This window comes from Schistocerca piceifrons, chromosome X, assembly GCF_021461385.2.
Source record: "Schistocerca piceifrons isolate TAMUIC-IGC-003096 chromosome X, iqSchPice1.1, whole genome shotgun sequence".
In the NCBI taxonomy this organism is placed as follows: domain Eukaryota; kingdom Metazoa; phylum Arthropoda; class Insecta; order Orthoptera; family Acrididae; genus Schistocerca; species Schistocerca piceifrons.
This window is the reverse complement of record NC_060149.1, coordinates 78,716,107-78,740,588: the sequence shown is the minus strand read 5'-3', so window position 1 is coordinate 78,740,588 and position 24,482 is coordinate 78,716,107. Positions and strand designations below refer to the sequence as shown.

Sequence of the window (24,482 nt, the reverse complement as noted above, 5' to 3'; positions counted from 1 at the left end):
TAGCCTGTAGCTTTGCCACATCCCAAAAAGATGTTTTGGACACCATCTCCTTGAGCCAATCCACTGTTTCCAACCCCACACAAATATTAGAGCACCTTTGCCCAAATAGACCCTCCTGAATTTGAGGCCCAGACTTGTCTCCCTTCCCTAAGCTTCACAAATAGAGCAATCTGAAGCAGCTCCTCTTGGTACAAGTTGATGCTGACCACGGGATATCCTTGTTGGATACCTGCATCCTAAAAATTGAGACTGCTAGGCCCATTTTCATATTTCTTGCCTTAGCTTTTTCTGGATCTGGTTATCCTGAAAAGTGGGATTGCTAGATTCCCCCTCATTCTCCTGTTCCCTCTCTTGAAGGTGGAAGTGGTCTGTTTACCCCCTTCATTCTGAAACAGCTTTTTTTTAGGTTGAAAACCTTTTAATTCACCCCATTTATGTTTAGGAAGCGATTTTTGCTTTTTCTTTTTGTTCTCTGAGAAGTTTTCTCCTCTGAGCCCCAGACAAGGACTTGATCTTGATCTGGTCCAACTTCTCGGTAAGGTTTTCTACTTATTGGACTGGTCTGTCATCCAATCCAGTAGCAGTAACAGTTCCAACCCTGATGTCTGTGTATTTGAAGTATTATCAGGTCCTTCTTTTTTTAAGTTTTTTTCTGTCTAGTCCATTTTATTCGCATGAGAATTGGAGCTATATTAGCTCAACACCAGAGCTGCCTCACATTGGTGTAAGGTTTTTACTCAGCAAGGTCACCCAGTGTCCCCAGAGAGCCCATTCATGACACATTTTCTCATGTGCCACACATCCTTCAGCACAGATTGCGTCACACCATGTGTTGTGTACCTGGAAATTGGCGAAGGACAATGAAAATGGATGTGGGAAGAGACTGGGCGTTGTGGGACATGCTTCATCAGGGTCATCAGTTGAGACATATCCAGCATGGGAGGCCTTGCCAGCAACTGTTCTAATGCTGGCATAGCCCTCAGCTTCACATAAATAGGCAAACTTCTCTACCCATATGGTCAACAGTAGTGGGGCATGACCAAAATTAATTTTGTGAGGTCCTCTGGTGTTGCAAGAGGATGGATTTTATATAGAGAAATCTGTCTTTTTTCAAACTTTCATACTTTTATTCACAAAAATGAATACATTTTCATTTTATATAACATTATTCAGAAATTTCAGTAACAAGTAACAGTCAAATATTAACGGAACAAATATTTCCTACTTTTAGCCTTACTGAACTCCAAGGATCAGGAATAGGCCATGATTGATTAGTTTTTAATTAATTTATTTATTTATTTTCTGTCCATATAACATAAAGTTTTTGGACATTGTCAGGAAAATTTAGATTACATTACACATATACAGTAAAATATTTACATTCTGTCATAACAACATATGGATCAGATGCATGTCTGTACACATTATTTTTCAAAAGGCCACTACAAGTAGATTCCTCTATAGTATAACACAATGTAGCTTATATTTATAATAGTACAATACACATAATACAGTGTATAATTACATTCTTTCATACCATTGATAGACCGGAGACATTGTCTATATACACTGTTTTCCAAGATGGCACTACAACTTAAAATCCTCTGTAGAGTAACAACACTTCTCTATTAATAATTGCTTCAGTCTACTCTTTAGCATATTTAGATTTACTTTCTTGAGTTCACAGGGTAGTGCATTGTAGAAAATTGCTCCCATACTGTGTGAGCTGTGATCCATTGCCTTTTTATTGTTCACAATTCTATGAAAATTTTCCCTTCCCCGTGTATCATAGTTGTGTTCATTACTGTTTCTCATATTAAATTCAGGATTTTGTTTCACGAACATGACTCTCTACAGTATATGCATGGAGTACACCGTAAGAATTTTATATTTTCTAAAGATATCTCTACAAGGCTCTCTCTTCTTTACCTTGGCTACCATTCTTACTGCCTTTTTTTGTAATCTAAAAAGTCTATCTATATGAACTGCTGATGCCCCACCCCATAGCTCAACACCATACTGAAGATGCGGATGAATTACCCCAAAATATATTTGCCTTAAAGTATCATAGTCCAAGAAGACTGAGACTCGTTTCAGTAGATACACATTTCTGCTGATTTTCTTGCAAATATTATCTACATTGTCTTTCCATGATAAGTGTTCATCAACAACAATGCCCAAAAATTTATGTGAATTTCCATATGCAAGACCCAATGGGGATGTAAATACAGTATCAATTATAGCAGCATTATAACTGTGGATGAACTTCATTATTACCGTTTTGTCTTTATTTACAAAAAGCTTGTTTGCTGTAAGGTATGCGGACAGAGTATTGAAACTGATCTCGGTACTGTTAGCTGCAGACTGCATACCACTGCCACAGCTGATGAAGGATATGTCATCGGCATAGCTTACAACCATGCAATTTTGGGGTTCAAATAAGTTATTTACATATACAAGGAACAGAAAAGGCCCTACTATGCTTCCTTGAGGCACGCCACATTGAAGTGTCCTGAAGTTTGATTTGGTTGTTAGGAGCTGCTCATTATTTTGATAAGTTAGCTTTACACAGTGTTTCCTGTCTTTCAAATAGGAGGTAAGTAGTTTCAAGGCTAGTCCTCTCAACCCATACTCTTCTACCTTAAACAGAAGAATGGTATGATCCACAGTATCAAAGGCTTTACTCATATCTAGGAAAGTGCCTATTACCTTGTCACTTTTGTCCAGCTTATTTAATATTTCATGTATAAAAGATGCTACTGCTGTTGTAGTAGATCTCCCTTTTCTAAATCCATGTTGTAGGTTGTTTAACAGATTGTGTTTGGTGAAATATGATTCAACTTGATTTAGCATTACTCTCTCTAACAATTTGCCTAGTTCTGAGGTTAATGATATTGGCCTGTAGTTTTTAGTGTCAGTTTTTAATCTCTTTTTATGCAGTGGTATAATTTCAGTAATTTTCAAAACGTCATGGAATACTCCATTTCTGATGGAGGTATTTATGAAGAGAGCCAGGGGTTTCACTAATTCATACCTGCATTCCTTTAGCAGTTTAGGTAAAATGTCATCTCAGCCACAAGACATTTTTGGTCGAAGTGCTGATATGATTGCCATGGATATAAAAGGACTGGCTAGATTTTCCACGACTAAAATTTTGTGGTTTGACATGAGCTTCATTTGTACCAACTGTACTGAACTTTCTGATGGAGGTATTTATCAAGAGAGCCAGGGGTTTCACTAATTCATACCTGCATTCCTTTAGCAGTTTAGGTGAAATGTCATCCCAGCCACAAGACATTTTTGGTCGAAGTGCTGATATGATTGCCATGGATATAAAAGGACTGGCTAGATTTTCCACGACTAAAATTTTGTGGTTTGACATGAGCTTCATTTGTACCAACTGTACTGAACTTTTGTATAAATTTCTCACACACTTCTTTTGGGTCATTTATTTCTTCACCATTTTCTTTTAATGCTATTGTAGTAACACAGTTCACGTTTTCCATCACACTTCAGAGTAGACCGGGAACTGTCTCATAGGCATGTCCGATGTGAACTCCCTGGGCACGGCCCGTGCTGCCTGAGTTGTTGTCGTTCTGCTGGCAGAGGTTGCGGCTGAATTCTTGCATGCCCTCTGGTGGACGGGACTCTATTTGCGGCAACTACCGTCTGTGACACACTGTGCCGATGTGCGCCTCCCGCGATCTTTCTGGTGGCTACTGCAGTTATGTTGCTGTGTTCATAGGAATTCTGTTTTCCACTTTCATTATGCATTGTTTTCCAGGCAGTTTTACTGATACAGCTAGAGTTCCTTATTTCAGAGGTATGTTTCTGTGCTTTTAGGTTAGTCAAGGACTCTCTGTATGTTTTTCTGAGCAGTTTATATTTTGTTGAGAAATATTGTAGTTTAATGTATCTAAAAAGTATATAGCAATCTTTCATTTTCTCCCTCAGTTCAATAATTTCAGAAGGGAGATTCTCGGCTTTATGGTTTACAGCTTTATTTACTTTTTTAACTAAACGACAGGTTTCATTTAAATTGTTACTGAATAACCTATAGAAATATTCCCGTTTCTCATTCACTTCAGTTGCATTGTACACTGGTTCCCATTTTTCATTCCCTAGTACCATCTTAAGTTTAGAATAATTAAATTTCCTTTTATATATAACTGTATCACTTTCAGTTACATCTACATTTCCTACATCAATATCCATAGTAAGGGCTCTGTGATCACAAATGTAGTTCTCTAAGGTGTTTACATTTACTTTCTCTTTTCCTACATTTGTGAGAACATGGTCAGTACATGTCTTCGCATTTACAGTGACTCTTGTAGGTTCTGAGTTCATTTGTTTAAAGTTATAACACTGTAATACATCCATATAGCACAAATAGTTAACACTATTATTTAATGAGTCTATGTTGATGTCTCCAACAAGCAACAAGTGTTTTTTACACATTGCTAGCCCCTCTAGCAAGTCCTCTAGGCAATTTAGAAACTCTTCTGTGTTACTTCCAGGTGACCAATACAGTGCTGCTATAATAAGGCTGTTGTTTTCATACTTCAGGTTTACTGCTGCAACCTCAAATACCATTTCAGTACTCAGATCATCGATCCATTTAACTTTTTCACATTTTACATCATTTCTACTATAAATGCCTACCCCACCTCTTTTGTGTGTCTTTCTGCAGTACAAGTTTATAAGTTTAAATTTTTTAGCCTGTAACCATATGCTTCCTCTTCCTTGCATCCCAATTCACTCGCTAGGAAGGGGTGTGGCTTAGTTTCATTTAGGTAAACACTCAGCTGCTCTGTTTTATTAGTTACATACTGGACATTTGGTACAATTTAATTAGATTATGTATGAAGTGTGAGCTTGTGATACAAAACAAATCAGTCTACTCTAATATCTTAATATTCAGCCTATAAATAACAACTCAGAACAAAAAATTGGCATATTTGACAATCAGCCATGTTACATACAACTACTGTAGATTTATATTTGTGCCTTACAGTTATTTTACATTATTTCACACAGGTGACTACAGCATAATCATATAAAGTATACAATAAGACACTTTAAATTAATCTGTAATTTTAGTTACTGACATAGCTTCACAAAGGTGATTACAATAGATACATACAGATAATAAACCACTTTATTTTCGTATGTACTCCCTGACACTGTAAAATCCTTGTTGAATTAATTAATCATTAAGAAGTTAGTTTTAATGTCCTCACACTCATACTGTCCCATCAACCAGACCATTCCAGATCAAGTACTTAGCTGCAGGCAGTGGTGGGAAGGGGTGGACAAACAGCTGACAGTGGGGGCAGTCAGTTAGCCGGGCCATAGCAGACTCAAACATATTGCTCCGCCCAAGCACTCCTGGGCAAGGATGGCCAAGTCATTAGTGCATATGTAGAACACATTTAGTAAGGCTGCCTAGTGGGTAGGCTGTACTACCATTACCTAGATATGGGTTAGGTGAGAGGTACTTGTTGGGGGCCCGTGGCCTATGGGCAGTGCTGGAACAGCCAGCTGTAGATTCTTTGCCACATACTTCACAAGTTGAACAAATGAGTATTCAGGATCTTTTTCATCAACTCTGTCTGTATTTATTGTTGGCATATTGTGCAACTTGTTTCATAATAAATATTACAGTTTGTACTTTATAACAAACCTTGTATCTAAGTTACCTACATTGTAGCTCATTGTCTAATGTAATTCCCAAATATTTTACAGATATAACTTCTTCCAGGCTTGTTTCATCAATAAATACATCTATGTGATCTTCCTAGTGCTTCTTTGTGGACACTATGAGCATCTTCAAGATGGTTGGTTATGTAATCTATGTATTGCTCTCATTATTAGGTTTTGCAAAATAAATATTTCATTGATGTTACATACATTTTGCTGGAATATTACCCCACAAGGTTGCAGGGAGCGAATGTATGTGAAATATACCAAAATTCACACCTAAAGTTCAAGACAACTAGAGTTACTTCTATATCCAAAACACAAAAAACTGATTTTAATTTGAAAAGTATATAAACAAGACAGAATATTACACAAGAACTTTGATACTGTAAATAAAAACCAGTATCTTTTTGTAAGACCTGTAATGCAGCTTTTAAAATTTAGAACCAGACAAATGTGTTTTTGTAACATATGAATCAAACTGTTGTTTTTCAGTTATTATCTTATCTCATGTTTCGGCCTTATGATCTTTGCATAATTTTCCCTCCTCTCTATAGAATATATTCTATGTTATCATTCATCCGAATATCAATGTCTTTCAGTAACTTACTGCTATTTTTGATGTTGAACAACATTTTGACAATGATAAAATAGAGCTCTGTAGCTACAGTTTCTGTCTGTTTGTTTGCTATATCCATTTCAAGTTTTTCACTAATTACTTTTCCATGTCTACTAGCTCTCCCTTTATGTTGCGCTCTTTGTAATTTGCTCACATGTGTATCACATACTGATATTTTCTTTTCCTTTTTTTCCCCTTTATCACCTCAAGGAAACTAAGCATTTCTTTGTGTGTGGATTTATTACCCACATTACAAATTCTTTTTTATTTTATTATAAATTCTATTGCTATTACTTCTGTTTTGTGGATTCAGATTCCATTTTCACTCACTGATAATTTCTCTACAGTTATGTCAAGTCAAAAATATCACTTGTTCTAGTGATAATAATTCTTATAATTTTTCTCTCTCTATCAACCTTCCAGGGTGCATGGTGTTCAAGGTCTTCGAGTAATGGATGCAAGTATACTACCAACTCCTCTTTCTGGCCATCCAAATTCAGTCCTCATAGCAATGGCAGACAGAGCATCAAGTTTCATATTGAATACACCATGATGTGAGTGGTTCAAGGATGTTATAATTTGACACTTTCCTTAGATTATTGTTTTTTTTTTTTTTAAGATCATGTGAGTACACTGGTTGAGAGACCTGTACATTTGCTATCTAATACCTTTTTGGGTGAATAATAATAAAGAAATATAATTGTACCATATTCTTTGCTGCTGCTGAAGGACTCAGTGTAAGAATTGTTTGTTTAATATTGCATGTCTTCAAACTACCTCAAACACAGTTGAACAATTCATAATATATTCTTAGAGGCCAAAAAAAAGTTCAGATGCCTGAAGTATGGACTAATACATTCTAGATGCATTGTTTGTTTTTTAATTTCCAATATAGGTTTAGTGTTGTAGGACTGCCAGATCCAATGATGTACACTATATACGACGTGTAATAAGCACTATTTTATTACTCAGAAGCACACATATACAGTTATATACATTCTTGATTCTCGGTGCATGTGTGTACTCTTTTGCACGCGGACACAGACTAGTCTGAAAGAGCTTGCCAAAACAAAGATATTACATGTGACTTGATCGATAGTTGCCACATTAGCCCCCCCCCCCCCCCCCGAGTGTGGAGCACAAAAAATAAATATTGGGGCATACATTTAAAGGGTGTTTAAACCAAAATCATTCCTTACATTTCATTAGTAACTGAAGTCTTCGAGCCAACGAGGGGGCGGATGGCCCATTTGTAAAAGACACACACGTTATCCAGATGCATAACAAAAAACACTTTAGAGCTGCAAATAAAATCTGTGTTGACATTCACTACCTCTTCCATATATGGGTTGACAGAATCTCCACACGACTCGTCGTCGGCAACGTCACTAAATCCTAACAGGGGAGGGGTGGGGGGATGCCTGTAGGAGGGGGAGTCATCACACGCGTTACTCTGTAGGGGAATGTCACATGCACCTGTAGTACCGTCACACGACTGGGAGTGGGTAACGTCACACATGTGGGAACGGGCGTCGCTCACCCGAGGTCCATCGGTAGATGCCTCATGCGAGGCGGGTGTAGCAGGGGGTGGGGGCTGACTGGGTGGGGTATAAGACCACACCAGTTTGAGGCAGCAGACAGATACTGTTTGAAGTGTGCTGTTAATGAGCACTTCGAATGTGTTGGTACACTGCGATATGACTCTGTGCGGGCCTGAGTATGGAGGTCTGAGTGCCAGTCAGACAGTGCCATTGCACACCATGATGTGGGTGCTTGACACCAAGTTCTTATGCAGAAATATGGGAGGGAGGGAGTGTGATCAAGGAGCAGGCACACAAATGTTAATGATTAGCTCCTTAATGTGGTTGACGAATGTCGAGTCGCAGATATGATCTGGAGGAGTGGCGTACTCCTGTAATCCAGGCTCCTGAGAGGCCATTGTGTGGGAGAGATCTGGAAACAACTACAGATTTGGCTGTTTCATGAGCTCAGGAATGACCTCAATACCTTCATCGAGCTCTGCAAATCAACAGATGACAGTGTGGAATTTTCAGCAAGTGGTGGCTAAGGGTTAAGAGAAGCCAAACGCACTAAATGCAATCACATTGGGGTCACTAGTATGGGTTTAGTGCTGTAGGATTGCCAGATTCAAAGATGTACACTATACCCCATGTAATAAGCACTATTTTGTTACTCAGAAGCACACATAGCCAGTTATATACACTCTTGGTTCTCGGAGCACATGTGTACTCTTTCGCACTTGGACACAGACTAGTCACAAAGAGCTTGCCAAAACAAAGATATTACAGTCAACTTGGTCGATAGTTGCCACACCAACATTTAGGCATACATCACAATGGTATTCAGTAACTGAATCTTGCTGACATATAAAATCTGGGACTTGTAACCACCACCTGACCGGAGGCGGCATGTTTTACAAACCTTGACAAACATAATCCTGCCTCTCTTAAGGCCACTTTTGACAAGTCACAAGACTTCAATTGTGGTATAACATAAACCTTCCATAAATGTAAACTTTTCCTGTTTGTAAACTAACTGAAACTGTACCAATTGTTGTGATGTGTGCCACACAAAAATATTGCTGCCAACCTGGATGGCACAGTTCTATACAGTTTCATCAGTGGCACTAAGACTGCTGACAAGGAACAAATGCCAGTATCACAATGCACTCATATAACAGCAAATGGAATAAATAGAAATAATACTCTGCTGGCCATAAAAATTGCAGCACCAAGAAGGATAGCAAATAACAATATTTTAATCATTGTGTGTAAATAGTATAGCAGCAAGAAGTCAAGACTGAATTTCTAAGTGATTTGCGAGTATACAGAGGACAAAATTTAGTACACCTCTGGCAGCAATGATGGCTCTAACCTCGCTCAGCATCAACTCAAACTGAGGTTGCATGACAGATAATTCATGCTGCTTCAACTCCATACCGGAGATCAACAATCAAAGTGACAGGTAAGTGGTTGTGTGCATGTCTCTCAGCACCCCATGGTCAAATGTTTTCAGTGGGTGAGAAATCTGGAGATGTGCTGGTCAGGGCATAAGTAGAATATCCTTTGTATTGAGGTAGGTCGTGTCAGCATGGCAATGTGTTCTTCTGTCATCTTCTTGAAAGATAATGTCATAGAGATACTGAAGATATTAACACATCAGAGAAGTAACATCTGCTCTCCAAATTAACAGCTACATGAAGCAGAGGTGATTGTGTTGTGAACCCAATAGGACCCCATAGCATCACACATGGTGGTGTGCCTGTATGTCAATGGCATATGAAATCTGACAATATTCATTCTTCTTAGAGTGTCATTATGTCTATTACGATGTTGTGCATAGAACTGGGACTCATCTGAAAAGATGATGTGGTGCCACTCATGTGACCAGTGTGTCAGTGGATGCACCAGTGTCGGCATCCCTATCTCTGCTATTGCTTCAGGGTAAAGCAGAAAAATGGTCATTGTGCTGAAGTTTGTGGTGCTCCAGATGTCATCACATTGTCCATGTGGATACTTGCCTTACTGCAGATAAGTGCATTTCCTGACTCAATGAATGTAATGTGGCTGCCCTCTGCATAGCCATGCAAACAGTATGTCTGTTCTCCTGGATGCTAGTCACGTCAATCCATTGACATCCTCCATGGCATTGAGTATGTCCATAGTTAACCATTTGATTCTGTATTCACATGAGTCAGAGGACCCAACCAATACAAGCAGCAATATTATGGAACAAAAAACACTGTCTCAATAGGCCATAATCCGACCACTGTCAGATTCCAAAATTGTGGGTAGACATTTCTCCTTCTTACATAAGGCATAACATGATATTCTCAGACCCAAACAACATTCAGAAGTCATTTCTGTATGAGAAACCTGCCGTTCAGTCTTTCCTTATATACTGAATGTAGATGGCATTGCACTTACCTACTTTGTGCTGAAATAATAATCATTTGTATATCCAAGTTTCAGTACAGACTTGATATTTGTAATATGCTGTCTGTATAGTGTTGCAATCTTTTAGTGACAATCAGTGTATATGTACATGCCTAGCAATGTATATGTATATGCCTACTTTGAAGGCAACCATCAGTAATTGGACATGTAAGTCAAGTATACAGCTTTACAGAATCACTGTCATTTATTTTGTTACATCTGGAACCCAACATTGTCTGCTGTAATGCAGGAATGCATCTGTAGGGTACTGGTTGTACACTGCTACTGATTTTATTGACTTTGATGAAACTTATAACAGTGTAAGGACACAGTTTGTGATCAAAATACAATCATTAACTAATATGCCATGCCAATTTGATACTTGTAGCATGCCACATTTACTGTGTTGAAATTGTAATGCCCAACACTGTAGAAGAACTGCACAATAACGTCATGAAATATTTATCAATTGTAAATGTTATTTAACAATCTTATATTGTGTTCAACTGTTGGCAAGGTGAGACTGTCCTATCTGTATGTGTATTTATAAATGTTATCAGTTTTAAGTGTTACAGTCAGTTGTAAAATACATTATGATTATCAAAATATCCACGGGTATGCTGCCGGTCCATAGTGTCCAACGGGCCCAATATTTCGGCAATCGTACATGCCGCCATCATCAGGTGAACTGACGGACTGAGCTCCTGTGAACGTGCCGGCATGGAGATCCGTACGCTATGGCTGCTCAGAGGGAACTGGGTTCGCTCGCGACGGCGGCCGATTTAAATACCCACCGCCCACGGCGCGCTCCCACCGCCGTCCGCGCCCCACGCCACGGTCGCGCGGTGGAACAGATTGCGACGGCGTCTGAGATGATGTCGGTGTGATGGCTCTGTCCGCCGTGGTCGTCACAACTATACGTTTGCTCGATTTACTCTTGATTAACCCGATCGCTGGTTCCCAAGCCTTGCTAAGATTATAGCCGCAGTCATGGTTTATGAGGTCGTCATTGATGCGAATTTTGATGGCCTCTCTAACAACGCTGTCCCAGTATCTCGACGTCGGCACCAGAATCCTCGTGCGGTCATACTCCATGGCGTGATTTTCCGACAAACAATGTTCAGCGACCGCCGACTTGCTCGGATACATCAGTCGAGTGTGCCTCTGGTGTTCACGGCATCGATCCTCAACGGTACGCATCGTCTGACCAATATACGACTTGCCACATTGACATGGAATCTGGTACACGCCGGCCTTCCTCAAACCCAGGTCATCTTTGCCACTCCCCACCAGTGCACGAGTTTTATTTGGAGGACAAAACACAGTTCCGACCCGGTGTTTCTTCAGAATGCGTGCGATTTTCCCCGAGAGTGCGCCTGTGTATGGAATAAATGCAGTGCCTACTTCCTCCCTCGTGACTTCATCCATCTCAACAGGTTGTGCTGCAATGGTTGGGCGGAGATCACGTTGAATCTGCCACTCTGAGTACCCATTTTTTTCGAAATACAGTTCTCAGATGTTCCAATTCCTGGGGTAGACTCTCTGCGTCAGAGATAGTGCGCGCCCTATGTACTAGAGTTTTAAGTACCCCATTCCTCTGTGAAGGGTGGTGGCAGCTGTCTGCATGCAAATACAGATCAGTGTGCGTAGTCTTCCGATACACCCCATGACCTAGGGTGCCGTCAGCCCTTCTCTTGACCAAGACGTCAAGGGAAGGTAATTTACCCTCCGTTTCAGTCTCCAGAGTGAATTTGATGTTGGGGTGTATGGAGTTTAGATGTGTAAGGAAGTCAAGGAGTTTATCCATACCATGTGGCCAGATGACGAACGTGTCGTCCACGTAACGGAAAAAGCAAGTAGGTTTCCATACGGATGACGACAGGGCTTCCTCCTCGAAGTTCTCCATGTACAAATTCGCTACCACCGGTGAGAGTGGGCTACCCATGGCGACTCCCTCCGTTTGTTCGTACTGTTTCTCCATTAAAAAGAAAATACGTGGAAGTCAAGACATGCCTAAAAAGTTCAGTGGTCTTCTCGTCAAACTTCCGACTGATCAGTTCTAGTGACTCTCGCAGGGGAACCCTCGTAAACAAGGAAACGACGTCAAAACTCACCATGATATCTGACTCATCCAACCTGAAGCTATCAAGGCGTTTAACAAAATCCACGGAATTACGGATGTGATGAGGGCATTTACCCACATAAGGACTTAATATTCTCATCAGGTATTTGGCCAACAAATACACTCCTGGAAATGGAAAAAAGAACACATTGACACCGGTGTGTCAGACCCACCATACTTGCTCCGGACACTGCGAGAGGGCTGTACAAGCAATGATCACATGCACAGCACAGCGGACACACCAGGAACCGCGGTGTTGGCCGTCGAATGGCGCTAGCTGCGCAGCATTTGTGCACCGCCGCCGTCAGTGTCAGCCAGTTTGCCGTGGCATACGGAGCTCCATCGCAGTCTTTAACACTGGTAGCATGCCGCGACAGCGTGGACGTGAACCGTATGTGCAGTTGATGGACTTTGAGCGAGGGTGTATAGTGGACATGCGGGAGGCCGGGTGGACGTACCGCCGAATTGCTCAACACGTGGGGCGTGAGGTCTCCACAGTACATCGATGTTGTCGCCAGTGGTCGGCGGAAGGTGCACGTGCCCGTCGACCTGGGACCGGACCGCAGCGACGCACGGATGCACGCCAAGACCGTAGGATCCTACGCAGTGCCATAGGGGACCGCACCGCCACTTCCCAGCAAATTAGGGACACTGTTGCTCCTGGGGTATCGGCGAGGACCATTCGCAACCGTCTCCATGAAGCTGGGCTACGGTCCCGCACACCGTTAGGCCGTCTTCCGCTCATGCCCCAACATCGTGCAGCCCACCTCCAGTGGTGTCGCGACAGGCGTGAATGGAGGGACGAATGGAGACGTGTCGTCTTCAGCGATGAGAGTCGCTTCTGCCTTGGTGCCAATGATGGTCGTATGCGTGTTTGGCGCCGTGCAGGTGAGCGCCACAATCAGGACTGCATACGACCGAGGCACACAGGACCAACACCCGCCATCATTGTGTGGGGAGCGATCTCCTACACTGGCCGTACACCACTGGTGATCGTCGAGGGGACACTGAATAGTGCACGGTACATCCAAACTGTCATCGAACCCATTGTTCTACCATTCCTAGACCGGCAAGGGAACTTGCTGTTCCAACAGGACAATGCACGTCTGCATGTATCCCGTGCCACCCAACGTGCTCTAGAAGGTGTAAGTCAACTACCCTGGCCAGCAAGATCTCCAGATCTGTCCCCCATTGAGCATGTTTGGGACTGGATGAAGCGTCGTCTCACGCGGTCTGCACGTCCAGCGCGAACGCTGGTCCAACTGAGGCGCCAGGTGGAAATGGCATGGCAAGCCATTCCACAGGACTACATCCAGCATCTCTACGATCGTCTCCATGGGAGAATAGCAGCCTGCATTGCTGCGAAAGGTGGATATACACTGTACTAGTGCCGACATTGTGCATGCTCTGTTGCCTGTGTCTATATGCCTGTGGTTCTGTCAGTGTGATCATGTGATGTATCTGACCCCAGGAATGTGTCAATAAAGTTTCCCCTTCCTGGGACAATGAATTCACGGTGTTCTTATTTCAATTTCCAGGGGTGTATGTAGGTGCCCTGATGTTGCTGACAATGGGGCGTAATGGTACCCCCTCTTTGTGAACCTTTGGGAGTCCATATAGTCTAGGCGGTACCAGACCTAGGGGTAACAATTTCTTAGCGTCACCCTCCGGTAAATCTGCGTCCTTGAGAAGCGCCCTCGTCTTGTTCTCCACCTTCTTTGTAGGGTCAACGCTGATTTTCCGGTAGGAATCGTCATTTAGCAGGCTCTGCATCTTATCAGTGTAGTCCTTATGGGAGACAACAACTGTAGCATTGACAAAGGCATGGGGTACTTAAAACTCTAGTACATAGGGCGCGCACTATCTCTGATGCAGAGAGTCTACCCTAGGAATTGGAACATCTGAGAACTGTATTTCGAAAAAATGGGTACTCAGAGTGGCAGATTCAACGTGCTCTCCGCCCAACCACTGCAGCACAACCTGTTGAGATGGATGAAGTCACGAGGGAGGAGGTAGGCACTGCATTTATTCCATGCACAGGCGCACTCTCGGGGAAAATCGCCCGCATTCTGAAGAAACACCGGGTCGGAACTGTGTTTTGTCCTCCAAATAAAACTCGTGCACTGGTGGGGAGCGGCAAAGATGACCTGGGTTTGAGGAAGGCCGGCGTGTACCAGATTCCGTGTCAATGTGGCAAGTCGTATATTGGTCAGACGATGCGTACCGTCGATTTAAATAAGTTTGCCACTTCATCTAACTGGGGTGAAATTACATTAGGTGTTCCACAGGGTCCAATCATGGATCCCCTTCTGTTCTTGATATATGTGACTGACATGCTGATGATACAAGTAACATTATTAATCCAGTAAAAGAAACTCTAATTGAAAATGATACAAATAAGGTCTTTGGAAAAGTCATTAATTGGTTTTCTGCAAATGGGCTTGCTCTAAACTTTGAAAAAACACAGTACATCCAACTTTCTGTTGCAAAAAGTACAGTTCCTTCAATAAATATAACACATCAGCAGAAGTCAGTAGACAATGTAGAGAATACTAAGGTTTTGGTGTACATATAAATCAGAATCTTAATTGGAAAATTCATATTTTGGATCTTCTAAAGCATCTAGGCTCAGCAACTTTTGCAACCAGAATAATTGCCAATTTTGAGGATATAGAAATTAGTAAGCTAACATAATTTGCATACTTTCACTCTCTGTTGTCATACAGAATAATATTTTGGGGTAACTCAACACTTAGACAAAAGGATTCACTGCTCAAAAGAAAGTGGTTAGAATAATGTTTGGGGTTCATAGTCGCACATCTTGTAGGCATCTTTTTAAAAGATTGGGAATTCTTACAACAGCCAATACAATACATCTGCTCAATAATGAAATTCGTTCTCAACAACATGGACCAGTTTAAAAACAACAGTGATATTCGACATTATAATATCAGAAAAAAGGAAGACTTACACTATCCTTTGCTCAACCTCTCTTTGGCACAGAAAGTGGTAAAATATGCTGCTATAAAAAGTTTTGACAAATTACCAGATGAAATAAGGTGTCTGACAGACAGCAGTAATAGCTTCAAAAATAAATTGAAATCATATCTCCTTGACAGCTCCTTCTATACCATAGACAAATTCTTGAATAGGAATAAATAAATCTATTAATATAGTATATGAATGTTGTGCCATTTAAGGGAATGGGGTAAATATTAGAAATGTTAATCTTTAACAGTAGAATATATATATTAAAAAATCATTGTATCATATGTGCATTTTTTGTGGACTTAACACATTCCACATCATAACGGCTTCCATACTGTGTGATTGATCAATGGAACACACAACCAACTAACTAACTAACTAACTGGAAGAAAATTTTAACTGTGTGATTATTCTCCAGTAGGTATCAATGAAGTTCAGTCTTAGTGCTGCATAATTAATTGTTCTGAGCAGAAACTTCAGCTGATTTAGGAACATCACACAAGCAGAAGTCACTCAAAATTTTTGGTTAGTTTACTGTATTGTACTCATTGAGCAAGATGGTGCAGTGGTAAGACAATTGATTTCTATAAGGGAGGATGGTGGTCCAAATCCTTATGTGGCCATCTCAGTTTTGGTTTTCCGTGATTTTCTTAAAGCCTAGATTATTCCATTCAAAATGACATTGGCCATGGGTGATTTCCTTCCCCTTCTTTCCACAATTTAAGATTGTGCCCCATCTCCAATCAATTTTTAGTCAACCTTCCTTCTCTTGCTTCTTGTATTTTATTTACCTTCAGTTATCTGATGTATGTAGACATTACAATCTAACTTCAACCTCAACCTCATTAAGTGCATGGTTAATCACATATGTAAAATTCCATATTATACACACTGGTCTGGAGCACAATGATGTACAGCCACACATTTACTACAACATCTATCTATGGAGTTCAAGGGAAGACTGTGATTTCTGGAATGGCTTGTAGAGGGTCAGGTGTACTGGCATACTGGAAGAGGTGAACAGAGGTTACTTAGGTATATTAGCAATCCAGAGGATATATTGTAGAGGAGAGAGGGCAAGGGTGGAGGCCAGACACAAAGGATTGTTTAATGTAGACATAGTTAACTGGAAGGGCATCTGTCCGGGCCATGATGAGTAGACCTCAGTGGTGCAGGCTACCTTGATGCAATGGAACATACACATTCAAATGAAGCATTTTTTGTTAATAAGCTGATAATACAGGATATGGGTAAGTGGAGGGTTGTTCACCAGAGATGAAGTTGAGATGGAAGCCACACTGGTTAAGGGGAGTTGGAATGCCGGAAAATGGAAAAAATTCACATTTTCAGTTTTTAACCTTATAACTTAATTTGAAATTTTCTGCTTAAAATGGTGCAAAATTTGTTAAGAAATTCCAATTGGAAGTATTTTTATTTAATTTTTCAAAATTACATGTGCGCCCAGCAAAGTTACCCATCTTGTGATTTGTACACATTTAAATCTTCGCATTTCCGAAAACATTACATATAGAAGGCTGTGGATTTCACTCTTCAGTTGTAGAATCTTTGATCCTTCCATAGGTACCATTGTTTTTACGACTAGCTGTGTTTATTGTTCAGTTTTTGATCTGTGAGTGTTTGTTTTGAGCCTCGAGTTTAGTTTGTCGCTCATTTGGAGTTTGTTATCTGTCTTGTTTTGACTTTCAGTGGTGAGTGCGTAGTTTCTACGATGCCTAGGAGTGCATCATTATTTAAAAAGCGAAAGTTTCGCGGTAATAGATTTACAAATAACGTTTGTTCAAGTGATTCTGCTTCAGCACCTGTTGATGCTGGTGAAAGTTCTGACGTTTGTACAGCTGAGATGTGTGAAGGAGACACGCCCACCAGTGCATCAAAAAAGAAGTTATCAAACTGTGCAAGTGAAATTACAGATGAAGCTTCTAATGAACAATATGTTTTAGTCGACTTTCCTGTTTTTACTGAGTTTATGAAGAAATGTTTGTGTTGTAATCTTTGTGGAGGTTCTTTTGATATGAACATAACAAAATCTATAGGACTTTCCTGCAAAATTGCTATAGTTTGTGCCAGTTGTGAAAATGAGACCTGTTTTTGGAGCTCTAAAACATGCAGTAGCAATTTGTTTGAGAGTAATATCAGGCTAATGTATGCAATGAGAGCAATTGGTAAAGGACATACTGCTGCTCAAACATTTTGTGCCATAATGAATCTTCCACCTCCACCTGCTAAAATTGACAATTACACTGAAGTGATAGGAGATGCTGTTCAGTCTGTAGCAGATTTATCAATGAAAGCTGCTGCCAGTGAAGCAAAATATATAAATGAAGGAAACCCAGATATCCCTGTTGCTTTTGATGGAACCTGGCAGAAAAGGGGTCACACATCCAAAAATGCTGTTGCTACTGTTACTAGTGTGGACAGCGGTAAAGTTTTGGACTATGAAGTGCTCACTAAACATTGTTACCATTGTGCATCTGGTAAGATAGAAGCAGCTCACATATGTAGCAAGAATTATGAAGGTACGAGTGGAGGCATGGAGGCTGCCGCTGCTGTGAAAATGTTTAGCAGATCAGAAAAAGAACGGGGAGTATTTTACACAAAATTCCTTGGAGATGGGGACTCCAAGGCATACAAAAGTGTTACAGAATCCATGCCATATGTCAATAAGACAATAACTAAACTAGAATGTGTCGGTCATGTTCAGAAACGAATGGGCACTCGTCTAAGGAAACTGAAACAGAATCTGAAGGACAAAATTTTGTCAGATGGTAAAACCATTAGAGGTCGCCTGTCAGATAAAATTATAAATGAATTACAACAATACTATGGTATGGCAATAAGAAATAATGCAAATAATTTGCAGGAAATGAGACAAGCTGTATGGGCCACATATTTACATCGATCATCAACTGATGATAATCCTCAACATTTTGCTTGTCCAGATGGTCCTCAGTCATGGTGCAATTATAGAAAATCTCAAGCTACTGGGGATCCTTATCACCATAAAAATTATATTCCATTGGCTGTTATGGAAGTAATTAAACCAATATATAGAGACTTGGGGCATCCTGATCTTCTGCGAAAATGTCTTCATGGTTGTACCCAGAATCAAAACGAGTCGTTCAACAACCTCATTTGGACTCGTGTACCTAAGAATGTATTTGTTGGGATAAAAACATTGAAATGGGGAGTCAGTGATGCTGTTATTTCATTCAATGATGGTCATATGGGTAGGCTAAAGGTCATGGCAAGGCTCGGCATTGCTCCTGGTATCAACACCATCAGAGGTCTTCAGCTTCTGGACAGCGTGCGAGTAAGGAAGGCTCAGTATGCAGCTGAATTTAATACAAAAAAAGCAAGGGCAGCAAGGAGAAGAAAGCTTCTAGGTGAAGAAGAAGAACTAGAAGATGACCCTGATTACTCTGCTGGACACTTTTGATAATAGAATAAAAGGTATTTGTGAATTTTCATAATAAATTACTTTAATCGCATTTTCTGGCATTTGACATTTTTAGTGTTACATGTACCTTTATCTCATAAACCACTCAACCAACAACATTCAAATTTTCAGAAATGCTGCAAAACAGTTCAAAGAGGCCACTGAACTAGAATCATGACAAGAACTGGCTTATTCTCTGAACTAGGGAAGTTTATGTTATACTTTTTCCAATAAAAAATGGCTTAATGGTAAAAAATTCATAAATACTATACCAACAAAAAGAAAACATTGGTTCTAGTTCAGTGGGCTCACAATATATGCTGAAAACCTCTGCCAGAATTTCAAAGTTCTGAAGATAATAGTTCCAAAGAAAAAGGTACACAAAGTTAGCAAATTTAACATTGGCGAGATAGGGCATTCCAACTCCCCTTAACAGAGAGGGGTAAATGGAGATTTTGATGTTTAGATGTGACATGAGAGGGTACATTTGAAGATCTTGTTGAACACAGGCTGATGGGTCAGCAGAAAGTGCCACTGGGGAGAGGAGCCTGTTTGGTTTAAGGAAGTAGATGATTCAGGAGCTTTTCCTGAACTCAAGATAGTTGTCTGTGTGAAGGATAACATTATAGAGATCAGCAATAACTTCTAGAAGCAAATTTGAAAATTCTTTCAGAAATCTGTATGTAATGCAGTCACAACCAGGAGCAGATTTCATGCCTTACCTACTTCATGTCTCGTGCTGTGATTGGTGTGTTAAGTTCTGTCTATGATATGTTCTTCAGGTACTAGAGATAAAGCAGAGGTATTGGTGCTTTCAAAGACTGTAAGAAATAGAGTGTAATCAAATTGAGGGTCATTACTAACTTCAAAATTACCATTAAGATAGGATGCAAAGTGATTATCTTTGCTTAAGTTATCATGCAAAGTGTGATTCTTGTGGATGTGTGGGTAGTGTCGAGCAGAAATGGACTGTATAATTCATGGTACCAATACATTTGGAATATAGTTCATGGACGGAGTTTGAGCCAGTGAGTTTAGATGGATTTGGTTGGGGTGTGGGCATATAAAGGATCACACAAGGTTTGCTGTGGAAATGAGGCAGTGTGAGTGATATCATCAGGGTATTCAAAGGTTACAGACTACTTCTGATTTGGGAGTCAATGACCCGGCAAAAGTGGGTCAGCAGTACCATGTAGGATCCAAGTGGAAGTGTAGATGGTGTGGCAGACTTGAAAAAAGGTTTCATCAGTAAAGAAGGTGTGAGCTTGGTGGAGCTGTGTCAAAGATTAGAAAGTGGTTTTAGTCTGGGAAAAATTCAGAAGACTGTGATGGGATGTTTAAGGACAACATGTATGTGGTTGTGGGAGTAGGTGGCTTGAGTATTTATCTGGAATACTACACAAGCCACCATATGGTGCATGGCAAGGGCTATGTTGTACTACTATTAGTCATTTCTTTTCTTGTTTCACTCACAAATGGAGCAAGGGAAATTGACTATCTATGTGCCTATATATGAGCCCTAATTTCTCTTATATTCTCTTCATTTTTCTTATGCAACATTTACATTGTTGGCAGTACATTTATTCTGCATTCAGTCAGAAATGACAGTTCTCTAAACTTTCTCAATAACAGTTTGTGAAAAGAACTCATTACCCGTCCAAGGATTCCCACTGGAGTTCACCTAGATATTTAATGAATGTGATTGTGTCAAGCAGCACACCACCAGTAGTGTATCTGAAAATTACAGGATTGTTTTTCCTACTCATGTGTGTTAAATAATTTTCTTCCACATTTAGAGTAAGCTGCCATTGATCAAACCAATAGAAGTTCTACCTAAGTCATCATGTCTCCCCAGTCAGTCAACGACAACACTTTTCCATGCACTACAGCACCATCGGCTAATGGTCTCAAATTGTTGCTGACCCTGTTTGTCAGGTCATTAATGTATTTAAAGAACAAGAGCAGTCCTATCACAGTTCCTTGGGGCACTCCTGATGATAGCATTCCCTCTGGTGCACACATGCTACCCTGGAAAACATACTGGATTCTGTTACCTAAACAGCTTTCAAGCTGCTCATGTATGTGGGAACCTATTCTGTATGCTTAAAACTTTGTTAATACTCTGCAGTGGGACAGTGTGTCAAATTCTTTCTGTAGATCTAAGAATATGGAATCCGCCTGCTGTCCATCCATGGTTTGCAGAATATTGAGTGAGAAAAGTACAAGCTGAGCTTCCTACAAGTGATGCTTTCTAAATGCTTGCCTATATGTTGACAAAAGCTTTGCTCTTTCAAAGAAATGTATTATATTCAAACTTATAATGTGTTCAAGAATTGTGCAGCAAACTGACCTTAAGGATATTTGTGTGTAGTTATGGGAGTCCACTCTTTAGCCCCTCCTATATTCGGGAATCATCTGTGATTTTTTCTAGTCACTTTGGGCAGTGCAGTTGGCAGTAGATTCATGATAAATGCAAGATAAGTAAAGGGTTAGTGCCAAGGACTAATCTCTGTAAAATTGAATGGAAATCCCATCCGGACACGGTGACTTATTTGCTTTCAACAAATTTCTACTAATTCTTGCCTGTTGACATTTATACATTATTTTTGAACAGATAGTGCAAAAATATCTATTTCCTCAGCATTTTCCAAATTCTGTTATTAAACCACAGTGGCTTTTTTCATCCTTAATCCACTTACTCAGCATATACTTCTACAGAGCATAATTTATAATCAATTTAAACTTCTTTTTTAACATCTAGTTCCATAAGACCAAATTGAGGAGCAAATCACCATAGTCATAGATCAAGTTAGTACATGAAATTAACATCATAAAAGCTAATAATAGATTAAATGGAATTTACACAAATCCTATGCAGCCAACAATCTGCTGAGTATTTAATAGTATAACACTGGACATTGCTTAATCTTCTTTGAGGAACTCACAAAAAGGATAGAAGGAATGGGCCATGAGGAAATTCTTCAGTTTAGACTTAAAAGTGCATGGGTTATTGCTAATATTTTGTTTAAATTCTTGTGATACCTTACTGAAAGTGGATACAGCAGAATACTGCATGCCTTTCTGCACAAGAGTCAGTGAAGTGGGATCCAAATGCAGATCATATTTCTTCTTAGTATCAACTGAATGAAAGTTGATAATTCTTGGGAATAAAGTCCTACTGTAACAATGAACAACATTAAAGAAGTTATATATTTGGAGGGCAGCATCATAATTCCCTGGCTCCTGAACAGGGGTCTACCAGAAGTTTCTGAACTTACACCATGTATTATTCAAACTGCTCATTTCTGAGCCAAAAATACTCTTTGTGAATGGGAAAAGTTACCCCAGAATATATTGTGAATGAAAATTAACAAAGAAGACTAATTTCCATGCTGAACTGTCACTCATTGCAGATACCGATCTAACAGTAAATATAGGAGCATTCAGTTACTGAACAACATCTTGAAGATGGGCTTTCCTTGACAACTTATCTATCTGAACTCCTAGGAATTTTTATTGTTCAGACTCGTTAATCATTTGCCCATTATGTGTAATCAAAATGTCAGTTCTGATTGAATTGTGTGTTGTAAATTATCAAAACTGAGTCTTATTGTGATTTAGCTCCAATTTATTTTCTGGAAGCCATGAACTTATGTCTTGAACTGCACTATTTGAGGCATTGCCTATATTGCACTCAATATCTTTTACTCTGCCCACCAGTCCCTTATGTTCATCATACTGAAGGCTAAATGATCTCCATTCACTGTCTAAGTAGGATGCCAACAACTGCTTATCAGCTCTTTCCAGCATAAAAACTATTGATAGAGTTATTGGCTTGATATGATGACATCATCACCCTTGCCTATACTGATTCTGCTGATAAGGCCAGGCCTGTTTTCAGCTACAAGGCTTAAAATGTTTCCATTGCATGTTGGTTGTTGAACTGGCTCTGCTCACGACACTTTTTGGAAATGTATTCAGATCTACTTCCCAAGACTGTCTGTCTGTATCTACAATGAATCTATAGTTGTCTCAGTCTATATTTGGTAGGCTTGAGTTGCCTCTAATTAATATCATGTGATTGTTGTAACAACATCCAATGGTTAACTTAAATTTACCTGGGCCGGTTAGTTGCATCCAGATAACATTGAAGTCAGACTCAATTTTGACCTCAATAGACATAATATTTTTCTAATCTGGAATGAACACTCATTCTTTTATAACATCCAACCATTCTTTTTTATGTACATTCCATGCCTCATTCAATACTTCAGAGCTTTCTACTTTGCATTTCATCCAGCTCTCGGTTCCAAGTACAATCTGAGTACAACAGCTCTCCTAAGGGGCAGTGATTTTAAGGACTATGAACGCATTCATGATTTACAGTTCAAATCTTCACATCCATAGTGTCTTTACTTTGTACACAATCTGATTTCTTCACTTTGTATCAACTGGCAAGTGTTCATCAGGGGAGCTCAAACTATCACACAGCCAAAAAATCTTCATGTACTCTTCAAAAGTACTCCACTATCCAAGTAGCTGCTTCCTTTGTGTTATGAGCCCCTGACATATCTTTGTCTTAGAAATAGGTGACTGTTTTGTAAGACAAGCTTTAATAAATATATTATGTCTTCAGCAGTGGGATGTGGACTGAGAGAATTATTGGGATGGATGTGGTATCATTTGGTCTTATGGGCACATCTGGTTCCAATTTACTGGGTGAGGGCTTGGCTTTGCACTTTATGGAATAGGTAGGGTGGATATTTGCAGCCATTACATGTTGAAGGAGAAGCAAGGTTGGGGTGTTAGTTACTTGTGTGTACAGTGGATCATAATTGTGACCTCTCACTATGATCTGGAACAAGTCATTTTTACAACTATAGTTCATCTCTGCAGCAGAAAATATGGCAACATGCTAACAATTTACGTGATTTCTTACAGATTTTTAACATTATTTATACTTAACTATGTGAACATACACAAATTCAAAATTTTTTCTGTATAGTAGAAGGAATTGTCAAGTATAGATGATTTCAATTCGTGTGTGGAGTTAAATTTTACTTGCTGTCAAATTCTTTCCATTACTGTGTAGGTGGTTGATGATTTTAATGGCTGAATGCCTATTTTTTTTCTATGCCACACTAAGGGTGAGCGATGGCAATGTAAATCATTTCTCCTTCTAGTACTATATTTGTAAATGTTACTGTTGTTCTCAAACTGTGACTGATTGTTCACAAGAAATTTTGTGAGGGAGTAAATGTGTTGTGAGGCTACTGTCAGAATACTCAGCTGCTTGAAGAGCTGTCTAGATGAGTCTCTAGAGTTGATGCCATACATTATCCTTACTACAAAAAAAAGATTTTTTTCTTGATGGCAAGCTGTAATATTTCTGACCTAAATTTGCTGCTCTTGGTGGATGGCTCTTCTTGACATCAATCTAGAGGCAGAAGTGTGCTTCATTTGTGAACCAGGGGCAGCCAACACCAAATCCTTCATTATCATCAATCATTGTGAGGATCCGATTCACAAAGTTAGCTCTGTGTCATCTAGTTCATACAGGTGTGGCCCGGTAACTTTGGATTTTGTATGGAAAAACGTGTAGGCTCTGTCTCAGTATTTTATGTGTGCAGGAATGCTTCA

The 24,482-nt window shown here is 39.9% G+C and overlaps 1 protein-coding gene across 4 annotated transcripts in view; it reads left to right on the top strand.

Moving 5' to 3' along the window:
• LOC124722032 (neither inactivation nor afterpotential protein G-like) overlaps nt 1-24,482 on the top strand; it is a 271,109-nt gene that overhangs the window by 240,817 nt on the left and 5,810 nt on the right. For 3 of the 4 annotated variants that reach the window (XM_047247222.1, XM_047247221.1, XM_047247219.1), the window contains one exon: nt 6,743-6,929. In XM_047247222.1, the coding sequence (XP_047103178.1) occupies nt 6,743-6,872 (130 nt within the window). In that variant the 3' untranslated portion in view covers nt 6,873-6,929. Of the gene's footprint in view, nt 1-6,742; nt 6,930-24,482 lie in introns of those variants that run through there. The other variant, XM_047247220.1, reaches the window with a different exon arrangement.